Genomic DNA, 24,374 nt, shown 5'->3' with positions numbered 1-24,374 from the left:
TAAACGTTGCTTGGTAAATAAGAAGTTATCCATGGCCCCATTTCTAAGAGACAGAGGTGACCCACAGGTCCTATTTGGAAAAGGGAATAGGGCTTGTCTCCCTTAGTGAAATGGCTTGTGAGCCCATAGAGACATGCCGGCACATGTGAGGGAGATTGGGAAAAGTAAGATATAACCTTACAAGCCAGGAAAGTTGTGCCTGTGTGTTGGTGGCCAATAGAAAATCTCGCTTGACAAGCCCTGCGCCCATGTCCAGGAACCTCACTTGACAAGCCCTGCGCCCATGGCTGCAAAAGGTTTCTGGTTGCGAACCCGATTATTTACAAACTCCGACACATGGGAACTAGTGGGTTTGATAGAGGGAGTTCCCAACCTGGTGGGAACAGGTTCACATGGTGCATGACTAAGGGGAGCAGCCCTCTGGTACGTCTCTCTTTACGTAGCGACGTAGAAGGCACGAGGGGAAGCAGAAGAGAGAAACTCCGGGTGGGAGGAGGAGAGGAAGAAGCAGAAGCAGAAGCAAGCAGCAGCAGCAGCAGCAGAAGTAGAAAAAGAAGGAAGACCTACCTACCAATCTTCATCCCGTCCAAGAGTCCAACGAGTTGAGGCAATACAAATGCAAATGCAAAAGAGTACGGCATGCTCATGCAGCAAGGTGCCACTTAAATGGTGCCTGTAAAGAAATAGGTAGGCTTTGCAGGGAGGAAGAAAGAGAGTGTTTTTGGCCTTCACACTCCGAGAGAGAGAGAGAGAGAGAGAGAGAGAGAGAGAGAGAGAGAGCGCTGTTCGTTTGCTAGCTGGCTGCGGCTGATGATGGTTTTCTCAGCCTTGAGGTCAACGCAGTTGCTGCTTCTGTTGGTGGTGGCGTGCTGCTGCAGCGACCAGACGGTAGCCCAATGCGTGCCCCAGAGCGGGTGCAACGCCACCGCCATCTACATCACAGCAAGTGGTGACCTCCTGGTCGACATCGCCAACCGCTTCGGCATGAACGGCGACTACTCGACCCTCCAGATCCTTAACAACATCAGCGACCCCACCTCTCTGCTGCCTGGCCAGCCCCTGCGTGTGCCCTTCTCCTGCGATTGTGGCTCCTCGACCAGCCCTAACCCGGCTGCCCTCGGCCACAGCTTCACATACCCTGTACAGTCGTCTCCCAGCGAGCTCCTCTCCACCATCGCCTCCTCAGACTATGGCAACCTCACTCGGGCTGCCTGGATCGCTGCGGCTAGCCCTTCGCAGATCACCAATGCCGGCTCTGCGAATGCTTCGGCTGCCAATGGCGTCATTCTTAGCATCCCTGTCAATTGTTCCTGCGGCAACCCTGATGTATCCCCAGACTATGGCCTCTTTGCAACCTATGTCTGGCAGCCAGATGATAGCCTTTCTCGACTCAGCACCCGCTTCAACATCTCACAGAGCCTGCTCACCAGTTACAACCCCACCGTATCCTTTGATCAGCTTCAGCCCTTTGTCTCCATCATCTTTATACCCGTCCAAAGTAAGTCTATTCGGTCCATCAGCTACTGCTTCCATTATAGCTCTAATTTTCATTGCTATTCCTGACGTCTCCATTGCTCTCAATCTAGCTCAGACAGCAGCGGACAGTTCCCGCCGTTTGTATCCCCGTGAGTCTCACAAGCTTAACTTTTTTTCTTCTGTGATTCTTAAAATCAGTTTACAGTGAAAATTGGTAATGTGATTTTAACGTGAAGCAGGGGCAAAGCTCATGACATGCATTCATGTTTTTGTGCTTCAGGGAATCAGCATTAGCAACAAATGGTCAGAGAGTGATTTTTCCCACATATGCTTCGGCCGCTTTTGCTTTTGTCATGGTGTCAACTGTCCCATAATTATACTCGAAGCTCATGGAGGATTAGCTATGATCATCAAGACTCAGTAATCTTTTTCCTCCTATTTGAACAGCAGGAAGTGGAGGGATTAACAGAGGAATCCTATGGGGAGCAATTGCTGGTGGAGTGGCAGCTGCTTTGGCTGCTGTAGGATTTGGCATATGGCTTTTCAGGACCAAATTTTCTGAAGAGCATAAAAAACTGGCTGATCCACATCAGACATTGCTGGTATCAGATCATCATACCTCTGATTCTTTTGGTGCGTAGGACTGTGTCATCTCACAACCTCATGGTTCCTTTGTTGGAAACAGGACATGGGTTTTTCCTCTGTGTTATTGTGCAAATCTTCACTTGCAACTGCATGATTCTTACACACTTCCAACCAATTATATATTGTAGGTGTGAAAGAGAGCAGTCTGAGTCTGAGTTCATCACACGATTTTGGTATGTCACCTGGTGGTAGCTTGATTGAGTTTTCGTATTCTGAACTAGCTGCAATGACCAGCAATTTCAATATATCCAAGGAGATAGGAAGAGGTGGTTTTGCTACTGTTTTCTTTGGTGAATTCCGGGGCCAGGTTAGTGAAGATCTAAGTTTCCTATTGTTGTGCTTATTGGATGTTGGTTGTACATGCTTAATAAAAACTCTCTTCACATCATGCATCATCTACATGTGGGCTAACTGTTTCTAGCTTGCATATTCTTGGGGATTTAAGGCATTTTTATGCATCATAGCTCCCATTGGATGTAAATTAGGTTCTAGGATCAAGAGATTCACTAGCAGTCTAGCCTTATGGTGGTCTTACGATATGACTTTTCTGTACTTCATTTGGATTTGATTTGTGATTCCACAGCCAAATTTTAATTTGTGGAAATCATTTGGTAGAATATAGCATACCTACTATCTATATGCCTTGTTGGCTTCCTAGTGCCAGTCTTCTGCCTGCCATCTACATGCCATCTGGCCTTTTCCGCTGCCCAGTCACCTGCTGAGCAAGCAGCTAATGCTGCTGTGACCTGGCTTTTGCCTGTGTTACTGTCCTTGTAGGTGCCTATCTGGCTGCCCTTGTGAGTATGCTGGTTGAGCTACCTAATATATTAGCCTGAGCTAATCTCATATTACACTGGCTTTTTTCTTCAGCTCTTGTAAAGCCCCAAAATGATATTTGAGACATTTGGTTAAAATGACGACGCTTGAGAAATTTGGTAGGAAAATTGATTTGCAAAGTTCTATAAAAGGAGATCATAGGCAGGTCATTTTGCTATCCCTTTTATCATCAATATCATTGATAGCTTCCATTGCCCTTGTCATCATTATCATTGCCATCAGCTGTGTTTTCCTTCAGCCCTCATTAAGGCCATCCTTCTAGCTACCTTGTTATCATTCTCATATGCCAAAGAGAGGCAATGCTACTGCTACTGTAGAGCATCTGTAACGAGCAGGGGACACGGGAACATGGCATGGGAAAATACCAGTCACACTGACGGTATATAAGGTGTAAGAGGGTATTCTGAGGTATCACGGAATTATCAAGAATCTCTCTTTTCACCTTCACAAGCTTTCATGGCTTCTTCTTCTTTCTCTCTCTTCTCCCTGTCTCTCTCTCTCCTCCCCCTCTTCTTCTGTAGTCTTTCTCCCTTTTCTCTCTTAGTTAGATTAGTTAGGTCTCCTTCATTACAGTTGGTATCAGAGCTTAGTTTTTAGATCCTTCCTTTAGATTTAGTTCCTTTTTCAATCTCAAGAAACCCTACTGTGGACAGGTACAACATTGAAGAACCCCAGCAGTCAAGGAGTACCATAGATGGCAACCTTTCTTGGGGAGCTCATTGGAGGTTTGACCGCAAGAATGGTAGCTCATTTTTTTTTACTGCATAGAGTAATTTTAGGGGTGCCTTTTCCAAGAAGACCCCTCTGTTCGTTGTGACTTTTGCTTGTGTTGGAACATCTTGTGCCATGGATCAAATGGCTTTGCATTGCAAATTCCTTGGTGCCTGCCGACGAGGTTGCGCGGTCTGGCGATAGGTACCCAGTGAGAAGGAGCTCGAAGAGGAGTGTAGTCGACCACCCATTGTTGAAGGCTCACTTCTTGCAAGAACAAAAGTGCCTCAGCTACTTCAGCCTCTTGATTTGATATTGCCGGTTCAGGGACCTTTGCTACCTTAATAGCTCGAAATTTGGTACCTGGTGGCTTCAATTTCCTTACAGTCTTTCCGAGATGGCTAATAGATGAGATTGCATTCTGTGGTGGTAAAGGTGATTGCTACCGACGAACGCTGTCAGCTGGAGGCGACTCTTGTTGCCGTCTTAGGCCCCTTAACTTCTCGTATTTTCAGTTTGGCTGCATTTTGTGGTGGTAAAGGTGATTGCTACAGAACGCAGTTAGTTGGAGGCGATTCTTGTTGCCGTCTCAGGCCCCCTAAACTACTTATTGAGGTTGTAAGAGAGAGAATATAACTCCTCATTCCTTGGATCTGATTTCCATGGTGCGGTAGTTCTTCCAATATAACCTCCCTCGGTTTTTCTTCGCCTCTTTTTTCTAAAGAGTGTTGTCCAGCACCATAGCCAAAAGGAAGGCTACAGCTGCAGCAGATGTGAAGATCACAAACAAGAAATCATTGAACCAGGGGGAATGGCTTCGAACAGGCCCATGACCAGAACTGACAACATATTCCTTAAAGTACTGAGGTATAGATACGCTTCTACTGCCCCAATTCAAATCTCTCAATTCAAGTCTGACACGGCCATGTGGAGGCAGAAAGGCGATTGGCCAGTCTTTCACATTGCCAGGGACACTCAATTACTTGCAGTATTTAAAAAAAAAGGTTGTGGAGTGTGGCAATTGAAGGGGACCGTTGATCCGAGCCTTTGATGGCAAGCATGTATGCAGGTTGCTTCTAATTATTTGAAAGCTAGGAGAGGTGGAAGTTTCCCCATGCTTCAAAATTTTGAGCTGTTGTTATGTATGTATGTATGTTGCTTTACTTCTCTCCTCTTGCAAAGTGCTAAGGCTCCCATTAAAGGGCAAGAGTAATATCATGTGGAAGCTGTAAAAGTTCAGTTGCCAGCACGCTAAGATTCGATGGCAATGCTCCTAATCAACGGCCTTAAGCAAAGCAAGAGGAGTGCATTGTCTTTGTGCAAGATGATGCTAGTGTGTTGCGTACACTGAGGATTAGAACATGGCCATGCCTATGGAGGAGGTACCTTCGGAAAACGTGCATTTTGCTTGATAGACCTTTTTCTGCTGAGGAAGTGTCATTTGTCTCAAAGTCCATCCATAAAGAAGGTAAAGTCACTTGAAGCTTGAGAGTGCCAATTGAATTCCCATCCCCATTCCACACTCTTGAAATGCATGCATGACTGAATGCTCTTTACATTTCTTTCCCCATTGATCAAGATTTTACTCTAATCCTTAACCGTACTCGTCTTGATTCTGATCGATAAGAAAGAGATTTGTAAGAAGGGAAAGTGATGCAATCAGTGAGTCATTGATTTGCAGAGGTTTGGAATGCCGATACCCTAATTTGTCTTGGAGAAACGAGCCAATCTTCTCATTCCAGGGACATGGAGCTTTCTTAAGGCCATAGTGAGCCTTCCACAACATGTACACCTTACCATTAGAAGAGCAAAGCCTAGAGGCTACTTAACATAGATCTTCTTCTTTAAATTCCAATCAGGAAGATAGACTTCACATCCAGCTAATAGATTGGCTATCTCTTATGGCTAGCCAAGGCAAGAACTATGCAAATAGCGGCCATTTGAGCTGTAGGGGCAAAAGTATCATGGAAATCAATACCTGGGCGGTATGTAAAACCTTTAGCAACAAGGCGGGCCTTGTGCTTGTCCAATGTGCCATCATTGCGGTACTTGGTCTTGAGACCCATTTGAGGTGGGCTCCCAATTCTACATGACACGAGTCATCAGACAATAATTAGTGTAAATAAACTTAGTGTGGTGTGCTAAGTTCCTTTGAGAACTCTGTGGGGCATCTTGTGGTTGCCACTTCTCAAGGACCCCCTCAATCCCTGCATCACGAAGAGTGTCACGAGCCCAATGAGGAGAAGGCGGGAGCTCGCCTTGTTGCTCTCCATTTGCTGAAGTGTCAGGAAGATCCACTGAAGGCAGGGGAGCAATCGGTGAATCTAGTGTCTGAGAACTAAGCTTCTCATCCGGAAGAAAGGTCCTCAAGAGGCACAAGCTCCAGAGGAAGAGTCACTGGCACCCAACTATCACTCGGATCTCCAAGAACAGGGTGTTCCTTACCCCCCTTTGAGGCTGGAACTTCCGTGAATCGAACTTCACAGCTCATGTAGACATCTCGCTTAATAGGATCATACAATCGGTAGCCTTTAGACTCTATGAGCTATAGCCCACAAACACCTGTCATTGAGAAGCAACTTTAAATTTGTCATGGTGTGCCTTTGGGATGCGAAGATAGGCATCGCACCCAAAAACCTTGAAATAAGAAACATGTGGCTTAGATCCAGTATGCCTCATATGGAGTCATTCCAACAACAGTGGAAGTAGGGGAACGATTAAGGATGTGAATTGCAATAGCCATAGCCTCAACCCATAGACATTGAGGTGTCTGATGATGCTTCACGATGGTATGGGCCATCTCGATCACACTAATTCTTTTGCTCCAAGATGCCATTCTCCTAAGGGTGCTTGTATTTGTGAACTTGAGGTGAATACCACGATCTGCACAAAAATGAGCAAGCTCATTAGAAACAAATTCTTTGCCCTTATCTGATCGTAAGATCTTTAGCTTCTGGCTTGATTGGTTATCCTCAAAGAGCAACCAATCCTTAAAGTTGGAGAAAGCCTCCCACTTCAACTTTAAGTAATAAGCCCATGTTATCTTGCTGGAATCATCCACAATTAGCATGAAATACAACCTTCCTCAAAGGGACTTTGTCCTCATCAGTCCACAAAGTTCGGTAGAAAACCAGCTCCAAGGGTGCTAAAGATTGCCTCGAAGCCATGCTGGGAATAACATCATGAGTCTGCTTCCCACGTATATAGAATACACAAGGCTGTTGGCTCACCACAATATCCAACAAACCTTGAACAAGTTGTCCCTTTGACGCCTTCCGAAGGTAATCATAATTGAGGTGGCCAAACTCGGCATGCCAAAGCGCAGACCAAATTTGTGAGGTAAGAAGAAGAGAAGTCAAGGCATAAGAAGACTGCAACTTGTAGACACCATTCTCCTCATAACCTGAAGAAAGAACTTGTCTCGATCCTTGATAAAGTTTGGGAGAAACTCAAGACTACATACGAGAATATAACTCTCGTCAATCAAGTACATCTCATGCGAAAGTTGGTCAACTTCTCATGCCATGTTTGAATCACAAAATCCCTACAACTCTAGTGTACCCTTTCCATAGCATATACACTTTTCTTGTGTACCTTTGAAGTATTTGAAGATACATTTCACTGCTTCCCAATGTGGCTTGCCAGGGTTAGATATGAATTTGCTAACAACTCCCACTGCATGAGCAATGTTAGGGCGAGTTGCAACCATGGCATACATCAAAGATCCACAAGCTGATGCATAAGGTATACCCTTCATGGCACTAGCAGCTGCATCATCCTTAGGGCAATCAACTTTGCTAAGCTTTGTATGTGGCGATAAAGGCACACCCAGAGGCGTAGCATCAGCCATATTAAACCTGTCAAGTACTTTGCTGATGTACTTGTCCTGTGAGAGAAACAACAAACGCTGCCCTCTGCCTCTTTTAATGCGCATGCCCAAAATGTGTTCAGCTGCCCCCAAATCTTTCATGGAGAAGGCTGAACTCAGTTGCCTTTTAAGAGCATTCAAAGTACTCTTATGTTGTCCTGTAATCACATGTCATCCACATATAAAACCAGTACAATAAGGCTTCCATTATCAGCCTTTTTAGTGTATAAGCAGTGATCTGCATGACTGTGTTTAAATCCATGGCTAAGCATAAAGGTATCAATTTTTTTGTACCATTGTCTAGGGGCTTGTTTCAGCCCATATAAGCTGCGTTTCAGCTTACAAACCAAATGCTCTTTTCTTGGAATAACAAATCCTTCTGGCTCTTCGTGTACAACTCTTCATCCAAGTCACCATGAAGAAAAGCAGTCTTCACATCCATCTTATCCAACTCTAAATCCAAGGATGTTGTGAGAGCAAACAAAACACGGAGCGTAGTCATCTTCACCACTGGTGAAAAGACCTCCTGGAAGTCTATGCCTTCCTTTTGTGTATAGCCCTTAGCAACCACTCGTGCCTTGTACTTGGGCTTCCCATCAATACATTTCACTTTGTAGAACCATTTATTAGGAATAGCTTTCTTATCCTTGGGCAAAGGTACAAGCTCCCATGTGTTATTTGCATATAGAGACTTCATCTCTTCTTGCATAGCAAGCTCCCACTTTCTCTTGTTTTCACTTGATTGTGCTTTTTAAATGTCAGAGGCTCACCCTCATCAGTCAACAAAATGCAATCCAAAGATGGCTGGAACCTTTGTGGCTGCCTTCTGACATGTGTAGACCTTCTTACCCAATGATCTGTATTATTAGGCAGTGGGCCTATATCGTGAGGAATGTGCACACCATCACCAGGTGACTGATTTTTAGCATTTTCTTGCTACTGTAATATGTTTTCAGCATGTTCTTCTTGTTGTCCTATTTCGTCTTGTGCATCTATTTGCTGTCCATGATCTTCTGGCTGTAGCACAATAGGTTGTTGCTCATTTTCAGCATCAAAAGGGACAGAATTTTCAGCTAATGGCTGCTGAATGGCTGGCTGTTCATCTGAAATTTGACCTTCTTTTTGTCAAGATCACCATGTGTAGCATTTTTCAGCAACTTTGCCTCATTAAATACTATGTCTCAGCTACGTACTTTCTTCCTGCCTTGAGGAAGCCAAACTTTATAACCCATCTCTCCCTCATTTCCATATCCCATGAAGATGCCGTTGATGGATTTCATGTCTAATTTGGTCCTCTGTTCTACAGGTACATGCACAAAGGCGTCACACCCAAAGACACGCAAATGGCCATATGAAGCAGGTTTACCAGACCAAACTTCTTCAGGAATGCCATTTTCCAACGCATGATTGGGAGAGTGATTGCATACCTGAACTGCAGTTTTAAGAGCCTCTCCCCAAAACTATTGTGAGAGATTAGTTGTGGACAGCGTGATTCTAACTCTCTCACAAAGTGTGCGATTAAATCTTTCAGCCACACCGTTTGATGTAGGATTATAAGGGGCCGTCAACTCCCTCTTAATACCATGCTCTTAACGACACCAGAGTAATAAGGAGACTTCACATGTTTTCCATATAAGCAGTCATTACAAAATTCGAGACGAGAGCCTTTTACATCAAATCTCCCTAAAGAGGAGAGAACCTGAAGGCCTTTCTGGCTCATATGACCAAGTCTTTTGTGCCAAAGCTCCATCTATGAATGGACTTCAGCCATAGCGACGAACTTGCCAGGTAATGCTTTACAATGCAGGTAATATAAAGTCTCCCTTTTGCTGTCTTTAACAATTACCATAGATCCCTTATGGACCTTCCAAGATCCACCACCAAAGGTAGTAAAATACCCTTATAGCATCAAGCTGCCCAATTGATAGTAGACTTTTCTTTATGCCAGGTACAAATTTGACATCCTGCAAAATCAGCTCTTGGCCATTTTCAAGGACCAAGTGAATAGTGCCAACACCCTCTATCTCACATGCATAGTTATTACCCAAGTAAACCTTGCCTAGGCAACCTGCATTGTATTCAAAAAATGACTCCAAAGAGGGGATAACATGAAAAGAGACACCGCTGTCCACTATCCATGATTGTGGCAGCCCATCATGAGTTGAAAGTAAGGCATCAATTACCTCCTTTTTGGTGATGTGCATATCACCTGCTGCTGCCATAATATCTGCATCATTACATGAGGCTACAACAAGTATCTCTTCAGTGTTAGGAAGCTCTTCAATGATTACACTAGATGCAACATTTGCCTTTGCAACTTCTTTTGAAAAAGAGCTGTCATCATCTTTCTCATCATCCTTCTTTTTCTTAACCTGTTGTTTTTTTCTTTCTTGCTCTTTCTTGAAGTAGCGACAATCGGGTTTTTTATGCCCTTCACGCCCACATTGATAGCATGTGACATCTTGCTGTTTGCCCTTGCTTTTGCTTCTACTTTTGCCTTTACTGGCTGCATTATGCCTCTTTTCAGACCTGCCTCTTACATGGTAAGCTGAGCCATTGCTTTCACCACTAGACTTTCTTTTGATTGCTTCATTGAGGATTGAAGCTCTAACACCATCAAAAGTCAAAGCGGGGTTGTTGCTAAGTGACACAACCAAGAAGCTGTATCAAGACGCTTGATGTTTGTAAGTACATCATCAGAAACTGCCATCTTAATGTATGCAATGGCCTTCTTATTAAGTCTAGCCCAATCCACATCTATCATAGTTGTTAGCAATGGCTACCAATGGTGGATTCAAACAATTGTATGCTACGGTCGTTGAAGGACGATTATCGACTGAATGGAGATGTGGTGGTTGGAAATGGGGTAGAAAAAAGAATGGATGCTGCAATGGAGGGGAAATTGAATCGCTTTTATATGTTGCACCATGCCTGCATGGGGATATGGCTAACTAGGTACTAGCAAGCTAGGAAATATCAGGAGGTGTGCAATCTGAATTTCGTCGTTACACACCATTGACCGATTTGATATCCCGCTCTATGCATTTGGTAGATGCCTAGTGCTCAAACATTTAGCAAACAGTATTGTGCACAAGTGCAAAAACATTCTTTTAATGGTTTCCAACTTCCGTTCGTGCTTCGTTGCATGGGCTTAGCACCGAGGTGATCCTCGTGCTACTAAGCTCTTAATCTTAATTATTATCCGCCCTAAATGCTATGCATAAAAATCAGCAACTTTCCCATCATCTCACACGGCATTTAGACATATTTCAACTCCTCTACCCTTCCCCATTTAAATATTGCATCGTTGGATGGATTTATAGGGTATTTTGACACCATTTTATGTATAAAAAGCGGGAAAAACCACACTAGCACAAGAAAGTGGGGTTGAACTAAGGCAAATCCTCATGCTTCAGTCTGTTAGTCTCCACGAGAGCATCTTCATAGTCCTTGAGAAACAAAATGCCTTGCATCCTATCCTTCCACAAGTCAAAGCCAGTGCCATCAAACCTCTTGATTTCAAAGAGGGATTTAGTGTCACTGTTGCTAGAAGCATTTAGAGCCATGTTTTAGCAATATACCAAAAATTCAATGCTGCAATATATGACAACAGAAATGAGCTGAATATTCAGCTGATTTCAGCCCAAATTTTCAGCAAATAATAGCAAGAATCAGTCTAGGTATTTGTATAGCAGTAGAACGAATGACTTTCAGCAGTATGACTGCAATTTCAGCATACATTAGATGCATACATCTTTGCCAAGTAACTCCCACTTCAGCAATATCACCAAAAAATACACTGCAACGATTCCATATCTGCAAATGATCACTAAGACTGCTGCAACATGAATAATCAGCAATACATTAACTCAATGGGAGCTGTCCAACATGTGTATTGCATACATATGTGCCCGTATCAACTTCTGATACACTAAATACCAAGAAATCTCTGCAATTTCTCCAAAATCGCACAAGCGAGAGATTAAAGAAAACTCAAATCACTCTGCTTATGGCAACAAGATTGCTTTAGCAATATTACCAAAGTGCATTTCACGCATCAACATTGCCAAAATCCACAGATTTCAGCAAAAGCCCCAAAATTTCACTATCAAATCTGCTCCAATTGCATTAATACATGTTTTCGAGAGCATAAAATGGGCAAATTTAGCTAAATTTCACAAAATTTTGCAAAAGCCCAAAATTTCCGGGTCCAAGTGTGCACGAATGCCAACCAATTTGACTCAGTTGAACAAAATTTCATCGATACAGCAAAAGCCCCAAATTTTATGGGTCCAATATTGAGAAATTTCACTCAAATGAGCAAAATTTCAATAAATTTGGTGAAATCTCCAATTCAAACGCACACAATGTCTACAATTTTTGATGTAGATTCCTCAATTTTGTATGAATAGCACTCAATCTGAAAAGCCCCAAATTTCTAGGCATAAATATGCACAAATCTGAAATCTGTGCTTCAGCGCGCGAATCCCCGTTAGAGCAAGAGAATAAATATATTTTTGATTTTTGTTTTAAATGGAGGGGGTTGTCGACTCGCCGTCACGACCTTTGTGGCACGCCCGTCCTTCGTCCCGTCACGTAGGTCAAGCTCGTGTGTTGGCCCGTCATGCATGTCACACCATGACTTCGTGCAGTTGTCGCTTGCACGTTGGTTTTCCTCGTTGGACTCATCCCGTCAGCTGATGTTGTTGGCGCCTGGTTTCAATGTCGACCTGCACAACTGGTTGCTCGCTTGACTATCATGTGCGCTTGCTGTTGGCAGCTGCTCAACTGCTCGCTACTCGTCTGCCGACGGTCACACGCTTAGTAGCTGCTAGTCACCTTGACTGGTGTTTGATTGACCTTCTGCCCCGAGCTGTTCTCGAGCTGCCTTTGATCTGGAGAAGCGTGCACTATGTGCTCTCAATGAGTGTGCAATAGAGTGCGAGAGCGAGATGCAAGTTGCAGAGTTGAGAGTTAGAGTGAACGCAGAGATAGGTGTACTAGATCGTGATGGTACACAAAGAATAAAAGAATGTATTTATATGTTAGGGTACAATAAGGGTATGTTCACACCCGTAAGACTATTTACACGGAGACGAAGGGACTTTACACCCAACAATGCATATTTGCAACCGATCTGCATTCTTGAAGAGGTTTGGTCTGGCAAACCTGCTTTATATGACTACTTAAGGGTTTTTGGCTGTGAATGCTATGTACATGTACTTGTTGATAGTAGGACCAAACTTGACATGAAATCTCATAGAGGCATCTTTATGGGTCATGGAGATGAAGGTGAAATGGGCTATAGAGTTTGGGTTCCAAGCATGAAAAAGGTGCTACGTAGCCGGGATGTGGTATTTAATGAGTCAAAGTTGCTAAACAGTGTCACATCTAATGACTTAGACAAAAAGAGAGTGAAATTTCAGCACGATCAGCCACTAGCCACTGAAAATTCAGTTCCATTTGATGCTAGTTATGATAATCAGCATATCATCATTGAGCCAGATGAAAATGGGTAGCAAAGGGATGCTGAAAATCAGCTTGGACAACAAAATCAGCATGCTGAAAATGAATTACAGCAGCTTGAAAATGCATTACAGCAATCTGAACATGCAGTTCAGCAGCCAATAATGAGGTCAGTGACATTCCTTTGGATGTGGATCCATTACCTGATAACATAGATCATTGGGTAAGAAGGTCTACACATGTTAGAAGATCTATACAAAGGTTTGATTTCTCTTTGGACTGCATTTCGCTTACAGACAAAGTTGAGCCTCTTACGCATAAAGAGGCTTTATCATGTGAATTAAAGAAAAAGTGGGAGCTAGCTATGCAAGAAGAAATGAAGTCATTGTATCAGAATGATGCTTGGGATTTGATTCCATTACCCAAAGATAGGAAAGCTATTTCTAACGAATGGATCTATAAAATCAAATGTGTGGATGGCAAAACCAAGTACAAAGCCAAACTTGTGGCTAAGGGCTATATACAAAATGAGGAGATTGACATTCAAAAAGTCTTTTCCCCTTTTGTCAAAATGACCACTCTTTGGGTATTGTTTGCCATTGTAGCATCTATGGATCTTGAACTTGATCAAATGGATGTTAGAACTTCATTATTGCATGGTGATTTGGAAGAAGAGTTGTTACATGAAGCAACCAAAAGGTTTTGTTATATAAGGAATGGAGCATTTGGTGTGTAAGGTTAAAAGAAGCTTGTATGGTTTGAAACAGGCTCCTAGACAATGGTATAAAAAGTTTGATGTCTTCGTGCTCTCACATGGGTTTAAAAGAAGTAATGCAAATCACTGCTTATATATCAAGAAGGCTGATGATGGAAGTGTTATTATACTTGTGCTTTATGTGGATGATATGCTTATTGCTAGTAAGCATAAAAGCCAAATTAATTCATTGAAAAAACAGTTGAATTGAGCCTTTTCCATGAAGGATTTGGGTCCAGCTGAACACATTTTGGGCATGCGTGTGACAAGAAATAGAGAGCAGCGGCTCTTGTTTCTCTCACAAGAAAAGTACATCAGTAAAGTACTTGATGGTTTTTCTATGGCCAATGCTAAGCCACTTGGTGTTCCTTTACCACCATATCTTAAGCTTAGCAACGTAGATCACCCAAAATATGATAATACAGCCAACTCTATGAAGGGTGTTCCTTAGGCTTCAGCTTGTGGTTCACTTATGTATGCTATGGTTGCTACTAGACCTGTCATTGCTCATGTTGTGGGAGTCGTGAGCAGGTTTATGTCAAATCCCAACAAAGCACATTGGAAAGCAGTGAAATGCATCTTATGGTACCTCAAGGACACACAAAGAAAATGTATTTGCTGTGGAAAGGGTACGTTAGATCTGTAGGGATATTGTGATGCAAACATGGTAAGTGACTTGGATACTTGCAAGTCTACCAGTGGGTACATTTTTACCTTGACTAGTGGGGTAGTTTCTTGGTGCTCTAGATTGTAAAAGATAGTAGCACTTTCTACCATCGAGGTTGAAATTTGAATATATTTCAGCTATTTCAGCTTCAAAAGAAGTTGTTTGGCTTGGTCATTTGGTTAAGGATTTTGGGTTGCCCACCAAAACACCTGTACTCGGATGTGATAGCCAAAGTGCTATATGCTTAGCTAAGAATGCCATGTTTCATGCACGTACCAAATATATTGATGTTAGGTATCATTTCATCAGACATATTGATGTTCACTAAACTCCTATTGCATCTCGATCAACATGCGTACTCTCTTTGCTTCCGCTTGTACTCATCATGTGGGCCTCTGTAGACCAATCAAACCCACCCTCTGGAGTTGAGTAGTTCGTCGATTGTGATGACGGACCGGTGGCAGTGTGGGTCTGGTCTTTCCATTGTCCTTGCTAAGGGGTGCCACCACCCTTCTTCCTGTGTTGGGGGCTTATCTGATTGGGATGCGGGGGTCTAATTCTTGGATTTGGGTAGTGTGCTTCTTGCCTTAGATCGACACTCGTTATCATAATGGCCAACCTTTTTACAATGTTGACAATATCTATTTTTTTAAGGGACATTCTACCATCCAGATTTAAGTGAAGATTGATTGGTACCTTGGGATTCACTAGTCTTATTTTGATTTTGATTTTGATTTGAGTTGTGTGCCCTTGCCCTGTTGCTCCCTCTAAGAAGATACAACAAGAGTCCCCTCTATCAAGGACGTGTTATGAAATTGATCGAACAACCATGCATGACGCAATAGCTGACACTTAAACTCATAAAATGTGGGCATTTGAGACTGTGAAATTACTTGTTGCAAAAAATGAAAAAATTTTCTTGGTAGCTTGTTAGGAACAAGGGAACCTGATCATCAAAAGACTTAAGAGTCCAAATGGTTGAGAACTCGATGAGGAGACGCCGATAACCAACCAACTTGACTTTCAAGTAATCCTTGTCTTTGATTTTGAAAATTTGGAGCTCATGATGCAATTTGATGCGGTGGGTTCTATCCTGAGCAGCATAGCGGTTAGTAAAGTGTGCCCAACGCTTGGATGCTAAGTTGAAATGCTAAAGTTGAGAGTGAAACTCAGGCAGCAAGCCTTGTATAAGCTCAACAAAAGTGGAGGTGTTACAAGCCTTCCATGAGCGGACGATCTCGTATGGAACAAGGGCAGGATCAGATTGGAGTTTCAACCCTTGTACTAAATTTCATAGGTTTTGAGAGTCTAAGACACACCTTATCAAATTTGACTAAGTGGTATAGTTTGACCCCTTGAAACGAGTCTTGCCATTAAATGTATGCTTGGTGGATGAGGAACTACAACCATGAGGTGTTTGGGAAGATGGATAGATGGAATAGGATGGAGGATAAGATGGTGGTGGTGGTCATGGATAAGGAGAACCAGGGGGTAAAGATGGATAGGTAGAAATAGGTTGTTGATGTCCAATGAGTGCTGATTGCTATGGAGGTACTGAAACAGACATAGGTCCGTATGATACCATAGGTGTAGGTTGAGGCACTTGGACAGGATAGCCTTGTCCAAATGTTGGCTAGGGCATTATAGAATGATCGGATGGTCTACTAGGTAATGCCATTGAGGCAAACTGCGATACCAAACGATCCACACTCAAAGAATACCTTGGAGGGGAAAAACTCGAAAGTGTGTGTGTGTGGGATAAGGTTGTTCACATCCGATGGATGGGCCAACTTGTTTGACTTGTCCAGTCTCGTCCGATCTGATCCCCGCCCAATTGCGCTCTACCTCTCTTATGCCAAACGGTCACTAAACGATAAAAAGTGATTGTTTTTCCCCTTTTTTCTTGCGCTTTCTTTTCTTTCTTTTCTTCCTTTCTCTCCTCTTTCTCTCGTCTCTATTCTTTTCTTTCTTTCTTATCTTTATTATCTCTCTCCATCTTTTCTTTCTCTCACGCAAAGACTTAAGGAAAAAGTTTAAAGATTAAAGAAATAAGTTTAAAAACTCTCTACTCCTTTCCTCTTTCTCTCATGATTCATCCATTTCTCTCTCTCTCGTATACACACAATGGCACAATGCAACCATCCTCTCCCATGGGCCACCATTTAATTCTTAGAATTAGAATTCTCTCTCTCTCTCTCTCCCCCCGCCCCCCCCCCCCCCCCCCTTTCCCTTCATCTCATTCATCCTTTCAAGTTCTCCACCCCTCCCTTCAAGCTCTCCATTCTTTCTACTCTCTCAAGCTCTCTCCTCCTTCAAGCTCTCTACCCTTTCCACTCCTTTATTCAATCATCTCTATATATCATTAGTGACACCCCCTCTCCATGAGTCCTTTCGCTTGCATTGTGTCTACTTCGAACGAGTGAAGGAGAAATCCAACACTTGTAAGTGGCAATGCAAGTATTGTCCAAAGCTCCAAATCTCATCCATCACTCGTCTTCTCATCGACCTTTGCAAATTAGGAGGAAGGCCACATCATGCCGTGGGATTCACGATGATGTCTATGAAAATTGTCGTTGGAAATACTTGCCATTGAAGCGACGCAAAGGCCTTTCAAGGGCAAGTGAGAAGGTTGTCTCTCCCGATTGTGAGGTCTCAGATGTAGAAGATGATCTCTCTCCAACCGTCTCGGTTTCCTCCGTTGGAAGGGCCTCTTCTATCCCATCCAGAAAAAAGCCATTCAAGTGGTGCACCTATGAGATAAGCCACTCTTGCCCAAGCAATGGGGCAAGTTTTCGATTCTCTCTCCTTTCTCAAGGAGAGGCAAAGGCAAGCAAAAATAGAGATTGCATGGACCATAATTAAGTGCAATCTCTCTTTCCATATTCTCAAAGTGGATCGATGGAAGCGGATGGTCAAAGCCATTGTTGTTGTCGGTCCATGCGAGGGTTCAATAATTTTCAGCTAATTAATTAATGAATTAATTATAGCCCTTTTGACCACTTCTCAAATTAAATGTGCTTGTTCATAAATAAATTGGCTAGGCCATTTGCAACTTGGAGTGGTCCCCAACATATGTTGATCCTTAGAGTGGCATTAATTAATTAATTAATGCCTAGTCCCTAGTGTCACCACTGACACTTAATGGCCAAGTTACTTGCCTAGGGTCAAAATTGACACCAATTGACAACCAAAGCTCAACTGGTATAACTTGTCTCAACTTTTGCCTTTAACATCCATTGACTCCTTGGGGTCATTGGCTATCAACCATGAAATTATTGCCATGTGCAACACATGCCCTTTATAACCTTGCACATTTGATTATTAACTTAATCAAATGTTATTAGCAAGATTAAAGCATCTCAAAAATTTCACATCCTTGTGACAAATGGCTCCTAGGTGAGTGAAGAATGCCTCAATAGAAAAAGAAGATCAACTAGAAGTGTAGAAAATGATGTTAAATGATAAAAAATACATGAATTGAAAGGAAACAAAGATGGATGCCAAGATAAGGAAAAAGGAGATTGGATCTTAAGAGAGAAGATGCTATCTTTGTTTTCATGCTAATGGAGGCAATACTCGCTAAGGCAAGCATCGAAAAACAAACCTTTAGCCTAGGGAGAATCTCCAATGCTAGTCCTAACTGAAGTACAAAACCCAACATGAAAAGATCAATAAGGAGATCCGCATACTAGACGCTTTATATTGAGATGCTTTAGATGTTGTGAGAGTGAGATGCAATGGAAGTGAATGAAAGAAGGAAATGTGCAACAGAAGACTTGAAAAAGTATGGCCAAGCCTACTTGGAAGTAGCTTAAGGTCCCTAAGGATGACCTAGGACTCCTAAGAGACTACCCTAGGGGAAGGCAATGATCAAATCAATCAGAGATCTTAATTCAACTCCTTATAGACCATTGATATCGGAACATGGTCTGTGTTTAGGGTTCCACTCCTTGTTTCTTTCAAAGAAGGAGGTGACTCATTAATACAAGATGGGGATTCATGCGTTTGAGCAACCCAGGGTGGTGGTATAGTGTGCAAGAGAGGGATTCCCCACTCTACAGGACTAGAGGACATAGAATAACATACTTGCGGTCTATATAAGGTGTTAAAGGATGGCATTATCGCTAATGATGTACCAAGCTGTAGAGTGGTATACTTCTCAGTATCTAATGATGGCTTAGAACCTTGATGTGCATCAAAGACAATGTGTGCTAAGACTTGATAACCTATTGTAGGTCTAAAGTAAGGATCTAGATTGAAAGAAGAGGAATCTAAATGTGAAGTGAATGTGGGAGGGAAGGGTGGGAAATGTGAAGGTGAATGGGAAGCACCAAACTCATACTCAAATGAAAACTCATACTCAAATGAAATAGATCATTAAGGATTACCTTATGAAACATCTCTGAACATAGAGTTTTCTTGAAAACCATACCAGTATGAATTTGGGTCTCCATGGTGACTTTCAATTGGTTCTTGCATAGTAGGAGCAGTAGAGTACAAAATTAGACTCACACAAAAATGGATTGTACGAACTTGTCACTAGGCTTGATGGTGAAGAGTTTGAACTTTCGGTTGTGTCCCAAGTGGATAGTCTTTCCTCAACTGAGAGGCGATCGGTCTTGTCAGTAGAGTGCTCCAACTGAGATGCACCTTGTGAAGGAGTATGAGACAAAGAAGAGTTGGGTCTCGGTGAGTGATCCCTACTAGAAAGGTTTGTAGGAACATTGTCTTCTAAATCAAGACCATAATGTGTCCTTGGGGCCTCCATTGAAGGAGTAACTAGAGAAAGCATACGAGTATTTGAAGATGGAGTCGTTTGAGCCATCGTGAATCAATTATGTGTTGTTTGTGTATCTTGCACAAAACCAAGTTCTCCACCATAGCCGCATTTTACTCTTTAAAAGAGCAAATGCTCTGATACCATGTGAAGATATTCTAGGGTTTGCATAGAGAAAACATGATTGAAACACAAAAACTTAGACAGTAACACAATAAATGCAAACTGTGAATGCAAATTGCAAAACACAAGATGCAAAACGCAAAATAGAGAAGAAAGAGAACTCTGAAGTGAATGTATCAATGTTGTAAATAAATGAGAGAATGTACAGAATGCTCAAGGGCAGAGCTGTCCAATAGTTGGTAGCTCTTGTGGGAGTGGGCCGAGGAGGTGTCGATGTGTGTTGTCCACTCAGAGACAGATCTTGAGTGCAGTAGCCACCAATCACAGTAGATGTCGATGAAAAGAAGTGCCGAAAACACAAAAATGTTGTGCTGTAGGTACAAATGCAAATCAAGCTGATGCTTGAAATGGAAGGGCAGCAGGCTGGAAACCAGAACGTAGTAGTCTTAGGCTGGAACTAGTAAACACAACAATGTAACCACTTGAAGACGATGATAGCTGATCACTAGTAGTGATGGGAGGCTGGGTGATAGTTGTAGACCACGTAGCAACAACCATTGGGATTGGACAACTAGTGGAAGAGGGTTGATGGTTGAAACTTGCAAGACAAGGATGGATTGGATGGTGGGCAGCCTGTCTATTTATAGATGTAGAAGGATCTGTCAAAAGATGACGTACCAGCAAGACAGTAGGGTTGACGGGGAGGAACACGGAGTGAACTCGGCAAACATGGAGAAGAGAAGAGAAGAGAGAAGAAACTCTAATGAATGGAACGATGAAGATCTGAATCATGAAGTGAATGTGATACAAGGGAACAAGGGTGCCGTAGCACAAGGAAGATGATGATGACAGCCACGACGTACCAGCAAGACAGTAGGGTTGACGGGGAGGAACACGGAGTGAACTCGGCAAACATGGAGAAGAGAAGAGAAGAGAGAAGAAACTCTAATGAATGGAACGATGAAGATCTGAATCATGAAGTGAATGTGATACAAGGGAACAAGGGTGCCGTAGCACAAGGAAGATGATGATGACAGCCACGAACCGCGAACCGCAATGTTCTCCTGAAGGGGTGTGAGGGTAGTGGAGAGGCTGGAGAGAGGAGGTGACGGACTAAATGAATCAGCCGTAAGGAATGAATGAGAGTGGCCTATAAATAGGCACAGTCAGTCTAGGATGGTGCCCCTTTTTGGGGCTGCAAACCCTAAACGCAAAACACAGAAACGCAAAAACGCAAACTGCAGGTGAAGGGTGAAGGGTTTCTTAACACCCCCTCTCAAGGCCAAAAAGGGGAATAAGAGAAGAGGGAGGTGGAGATGCAATTCCTATGCAGCAGGTGCCACCTGGACTGTGTCCCTCGTGGGGAAATTGTTCACTTGCCCAAGCGCCCTAGTACAAAGATAAAGAAAACATGCAATGCATAGGAGGAATGTCGGACTTTGTGTGGTGCCAAGAATCATAAGGATATGCCCGTACTCGATCTCGGGAGTGTTGGGAGTAAAGGCGCCTCCGCCGTGCCGCCCCGTGTATTACTACACTGACAGTACCCGCCACTGCACACTGCAGGTGGCGGGCGCCCGTCACGTCACTTTATTATTTATTCTTTTAGTGACAGTTTGAATAAAGGAAGGCCCGGTCACACATTGTGACTGTTGGAGTTCCCATTTCTTGTCTCTCTCTTTCTTGCTCTTGCTCTCCCGCCATAGCTCGCGTGCAAGCTTCGATCCTTCTCACCTTTCAACTGGTATCAGAGCTTGGCATTCTCTTGCTCGAGCTCGACTCGGTGCTTTCCGACCTTCGCATCGACTCACTTCACGCATTGGATCTCCATCCCGGCAGCCATATCCGATCTCCCTGAGCTCCCGTCACTCCCCGGCTTCCCGAGCACCTTCCCGGCCTATTGAGGCACCTTCAAGGCATTGATACTGAGGTATTTGATCATTCTTTCAGGGTTTTATTTCAGTCTACAGGTTGCAAACAGCAAGGGCAGCCATGGCTTCAAACCCTTGAAGCTTATTCCCCTCATATTGTGCCTTACACCTATCAAGGCTCAAAGAGGCTTGTCATAGGCCTTTGATAGGCCCTTCTTGAGCCCCCCATTACCCCCTTTTCAGCCCATGTGGAGCAGCAGCAAGTTCAGCACCAACAAGGCAGATTGCATCATTTTTTTCCAGGCTGTGAGCACTCATCTACTTCAGCTCCACACTTGGCCATTGGTTCTTGCTCTCTACCTTGATCAAGAGGGCTATAGACTTCATGTTTGATGTCATTCAAGCTTTGGGCATTGGTCTTGATCATTCGGGGCTGATTTCTTCAGATTTGGGACTGTCATAAACTGTCATAACAGGCTGAAAACAGGGCAGCACCATTGGCATTAGCATTTGTTGCTTATACTCCATTCCGGTTGTTCTATTTGATGCCCGTATGCGGTCTACATGATGCCTAGTGCCTTGGGAATGTATGCATATGATTATGCCATGATTTTGGCTTGAAATATTGGCTGATTTGGGACTGTTATTTACTGTTATACAGTGCTGGAAATAGGGCAGCCACACTTGGCATTGGCATTTGATGCTTATACTCTACTCCGGTTACCTTATTTGATGCTCGTATGCGGTCTACTTCCTACCCGGATGTATTGGGGATGTATGCATTTGGTTTGACCATGATTTTGGCTTGAATTCGGGGCTGAAATCTACTGTTTAGAACAGTAAATACATGCTGGAATAACAGTGGGCTGAAGGTACTTTACATGCTTTGGCACTTACCTACCGATATCGGATGTATGCTTTGAGCTTTGGCATGATGTCTCTGACATTTGGGGACGACTTGGAGCATATGTATGAGATTATGGGATGCTTTTGAGCTTCGCATTAGCTCCGTCTTCACTGGCATTTGGACCGACTTGGCATGCTCGTGGACTGCCTATGCCTCATGTCTCTGCTTGACAGTTAGGCTTTTGCATTACATGCTTTGGTTCGTGACATATGCTATTTGGTTCGTGTATGCCATACCGACATTTGGAGCTTGGATTTGGATGTATTTGAGCATTCCCGGCTTACTTGATCATTGATCTTGGTTGCTATTTGGATGTCATTGAGTTGACCGAGAGCTTATTTGGGCTTATGTATTGCTTCATGGTTAATACGACCGGTGCAACATGTATATCATGCTCTCTTGGATGCGCTTGATGCATTGACAGGGTCACTTATCACTGGTGCTTTCTCTTGGGTTGTTTGAGCTTCTGAGCTCGCTTTGTACGCCTTTTGTGCCAGTGGGAGCATTTTACATGCTTGCTTGACCTTTGACAGTTGCATGCTATTGGAGCACTTACATGTATTTGGAGCAGTTTATGTCTTGAGCAGCTACATACGCATTGAGACTTTGGGATCATACTCCGATCTTTATGGATATGCATTGATGTACTCTTGGTTCACAGCATGCTTATGAGCTGAGTCTCATATTTGGATCTTTCTCTTTGAGCAGACACCTATTTGTGTCAGGTTTTGGCAGTTTCTGCAGTAAAACAGCAAGCAGTTTTGGACTGTTTGGGCATTTCCAGCCTGCATAATGGCGTCATCTTCGCATGATAGTGCCATCTTTAACATTACAAAGTTGGATGGTACCAACTACTCTTACTGGAAGAGTCAAATATGGCAAGTTTTGGTGCAGAAATCTCAGATTAAGCCACTTCGGTTGAGTGGGGAGCAGCCTGAAACTATGGACATTGACGACTGGCTTGAACTTGATGAGCTATGCAAGTCCACGATTGTATTGTCTCTCACTGAACAGGTACATTATAATGTATTTGAGGAAGCACAGAGTGCATGGGATCTATGGAATAAGGTCAAGAATCTTTATGATAAGAAAAGTCCGGCGAGTCAGATGTACTGGTTGAAGCAGCTTATGGATCTGCGCATGAAGGATAATGCGACTATGTCTGCTCACTTGAGCCAGTTCCATGCTATACTGAAGAACCTGACTTCGCAGGATATCACCTTTGGAGAGGAAGTAACTCCTCTTTTCTTGCTTGGGACTCTGAATGAGTCGTGGGATGTTTTCCGTACTGCTCTTTGTGCCTCTAGTGCTACTCTAAAATTGGCAGATGTTGAGAGTGCTCTTCTTCAGGAAGAGGTGAATCGCAAAAACTTGGATGCCTCTCGTGGTAGTCATGCTTTGACAGTTAGAGACAGGAATGACAGGTATGACCGTGGTAATGGCCGAGGCCGTGACTCGCAGAAGGGTCGGTCTAAATCTCGTGGCAAGTCGCGTAGTAAGTCGCGTGGGCGCAATGCAAATGTCACTTGTCATCATTGTGGGAAAAAGGGCCATATCAGACCACAGTGTCATGAGTTGCGCAATGAGAAGCGCAAGGATAAGGGCAAAGAGAAAGTGCAGGAGAAGTCCTCTGATCGCAGCATAGTACCTGCGAAGTCCAGCGTCAAGATTGAAGAAATTAATGTCATGCAGACCAAGGATTCCGATGGTAGTGATGAGTTCATACTTGCAGCTAGTTCTTCTGATGCTTCACACTTGACTGAGACACCTAGTATGTATGCACAGTGCTGGTTATTGGATTCAGGTGCGTCCTTCCATGTGACGCCTTACCGTGAGTGGTTTCACTCTTACCGTACTGTATCTGGATCAGTCAGACTTGGAGATGACAGGTCTCTTGATATTGTGGGCTGTGGAGATATTCAGTTGCAGTTTTCCACTGGCAGTTCCTTTTTGCTCAGGGATGTACGTCATGTACCTGCGCTTACGCGCAGTCTTATGTCTGCAGGACAGTTGGATGATGCAAGGTTTCATGTCTGTTTTGGGGATTCTGCCTGGAAGATCACCAAAGGCAGACTTGTGCTTGCTAGAGGCGCCAAGGCTGGCAGCCTCTATCCTCTTGTTGTATCTGGGTCTTCTGTAGACCATGTTTTGGCAGTGGGCTCTATCCCACATGTATCACTTTGGCATGCCCGTTTGGGGCATATGTCTTTAAAGGGAATGAAAATGTTATCTGGTTTGCAGTATCTTCCGCCTTTGGATTATGCATGTTTTG

The 24,374-nt window shown here is 43.4% G+C and overlaps 1 protein-coding gene across 1 annotated transcript in view; it reads left to right on the top strand.

Moving 5' to 3' along the window:
- The first annotated feature begins 336 nt into the window (after positions 1 to 336).
- The window catches only part of LOC148031290 (chitin elicitor receptor kinase 1-like), a 59,761-nt gene continuing 35,723 nt past the window's right edge, over positions 337 to 24,374 (top strand). The window contains exons 1-7 of the mRNA XM_087685561.1: positions 337 to 423; positions 549 to 687; positions 827 to 1,498; positions 1,592 to 1,625; positions 1,757 to 1,779; positions 1,924 to 2,109; positions 2,250 to 2,428. Coding sequence (XP_087541687.1) covers positions 337 to 423; positions 549 to 687; positions 827 to 1,498; positions 1,592 to 1,625; positions 1,757 to 1,779; positions 1,924 to 2,109; positions 2,250 to 2,428 — 1,320 coding nt within the window. The remainder of the gene's footprint in view (positions 424 to 548; positions 688 to 826; positions 1,499 to 1,591; positions 1,626 to 1,756; positions 1,780 to 1,923; positions 2,110 to 2,249; positions 2,429 to 24,374) is intronic.

Source organism: Lygodium microphyllum, chromosome 9, assembly GCF_053477565.2.
Source record: "Lygodium microphyllum isolate KBCC chromosome 9, Lygodium_microphyllum_v1.1.10, whole genome shotgun sequence".
Classification (NCBI taxonomy): domain Eukaryota; kingdom Viridiplantae; phylum Streptophyta; class Polypodiopsida; order Schizaeales; family Lygodiaceae; genus Lygodium; species Lygodium microphyllum.
Note: the sequence above shows the minus strand (reverse complement) of the source record. Positions and strands in the feature narration are given on the sequence as shown.